The sequence below is a fragment of the Phoenix dactylifera genome, chromosome 1 (assembly GCF_051530095.1).
Source record: "Phoenix dactylifera cultivar Ajwa chromosome 1, Ajwa_hap1_PhDact_Kaust_v1.1, whole genome shotgun sequence".
NCBI classification, from domain to species: domain Eukaryota; kingdom Viridiplantae; phylum Streptophyta; class Magnoliopsida; order Arecales; family Arecaceae; genus Phoenix; species Phoenix dactylifera.
Genome location: NC_143190.1, coordinates 34,033,165 through 34,034,637, shown reverse-complemented (window position 1 = coordinate 34,034,637; position 1,473 = coordinate 34,033,165). Strand labels below are relative to the sequence as shown.

The 1,473-nt window shown below is 50.5% G+C and overlaps 1 protein-coding gene across 1 annotated transcript; it reads left to right on the top strand.

Moving 5' to 3' along the window:
* The first annotated feature begins 489 nt into the window (after positions 1 to 489).
* LOC148715172 (uncharacterized) lies at positions 490 to 1,023 on the top strand. The gene has a single exon (XM_088721004.2). The coding sequence runs from the start codon at positions 490 to 492 to the stop codon at positions 1,021 to 1,023; it is 534 nt and encodes a 177-aa protein (XP_088577130.2).
* The last annotated feature ends 450 nt before the right edge of the window (positions 1,024 to 1,473 follow it).

Below are 1,473 nucleotides of genomic sequence, written 5' to 3'. Positions count from 1 at the left end.
GGGGTGTAGCGAGCGACCCGTAGGGTCGGGGGTGCCCGGTTATCCCGATTCCAGCAGAGACAAGGCGATGCTATCCGACAGCTCCGTGGAATCCAAAGTAAAGCAACCATGCCATTTGGCACGGGTGAACAGTGCTCCATCCCCTGTGTCTCAGTTGTGCATGGGGAAGTTCTTGGATGGGTTAATTGGCAATGGTGGGAGAGCTTGTGGCACCGGCTTGAGGCCTAATGGGGAGCAGATGGGTGATACAATGGGAGAAGACAATGCTCCAAAGATCTCTGCGTGCCATATGGCACAGGCCGATGGTGGAGGGGTTCATCACCGAATATTGGTTTAGATGATGGAAGCAGCTAAGGGATCGAGCCCTGTAGACGCGGCTAGTGGAGGGGCTTTGGAAGAGGTGGTGTTTCATGATTGCAACCCTGGGGGAGTGAGTTGTGATGCATCCTTGGGTGATCAATGAAGGTTCTCTTATGGAATTGTCGTGGCATGAGGAAGCCCTCCTTTGCCTCGGCTTTTCACAGGATTGTGCAAATGCACAATCCGGATATTTGTGTGTTATTTGAGACCCGGCTATCGGAGGGTCTTCAGAAGGCTAGGAGAGTGGTCCCTAGGTCGCGGGGATTCTGTGCAGTTGAGTCTCAAGGGCTGTCGGGTGGCATTATTATTACTTGGATGCAGGGATCATGTAGATTGGACATCTTTCATGTTTGTAACCAAGAGGTGATTATGGTGATCTCGGAGGGCAGTAGAGATCCTTGGGTCCTTGTTGTGGTGTATACTAGTACTGATTTCAGGGAGAGACAGAGGTTGTGGGAGGAGGCATCACAGCTGATTAGTCAGGGCCATCCTATGATGGTGGCGGGTGACTTCAATTGTATTGTTGATCCTCAAGAGAAGATGGGGGGGAAGCTCTTTTCTTATGAGAGGAAAATTAAGGAGTTTCAAGATTTTTTGCTAACAAATGGACTGATAGACTTAGATTTCTCGAGCCCTAGGTTTGCATGGTGCAACAATCAGTAGGGCCGGGCTAGAATTTGGGAGAGACTTGACAGAGCTTTTGCGACAGCTGGATAAGTCTAGAGTTTCTTGGATCATCATGTGAGACACTTGCCCAGGATTGCGTCCAATCACAACCCTTTATTGGTGAGCACAGATGCATATTTTTCCGTCCACCCGCCTTTTAGATTTGAGAAGCTATGGCTTACCCCCGATCATGGGAGATGGTGAGGGAGGCATGGAGTGTTTCAATTAGGGGTGATGCTATGTATCGGGTGTCTCGTAGATTGGAGTTGACGAGGAGACGACTGAGGTGGTGGAAGCGAGAGGAGGTGGGAGACATTTTCAGGAGGATTGAGGAGTCGGAGGAGGCCGTTACCAGGTTACAGGCTCAGGAGGCTCAGTGCGGGGGTCTTTCGGATGAGGAGATGGGGGAGCTTAGATCATTATTGGCCTTGCATGACGCTTTTCTTA

Bases quoted from the DNA above. Each gene is read 5' to 3' on its own strand.
- LOC148715172 (XM_088721004.2), top strand. From the start codon at position 490: ATGAGGAAGCCCTCCTTTGCCTCGGCTTTTCACAGGATTGTGCAAATG.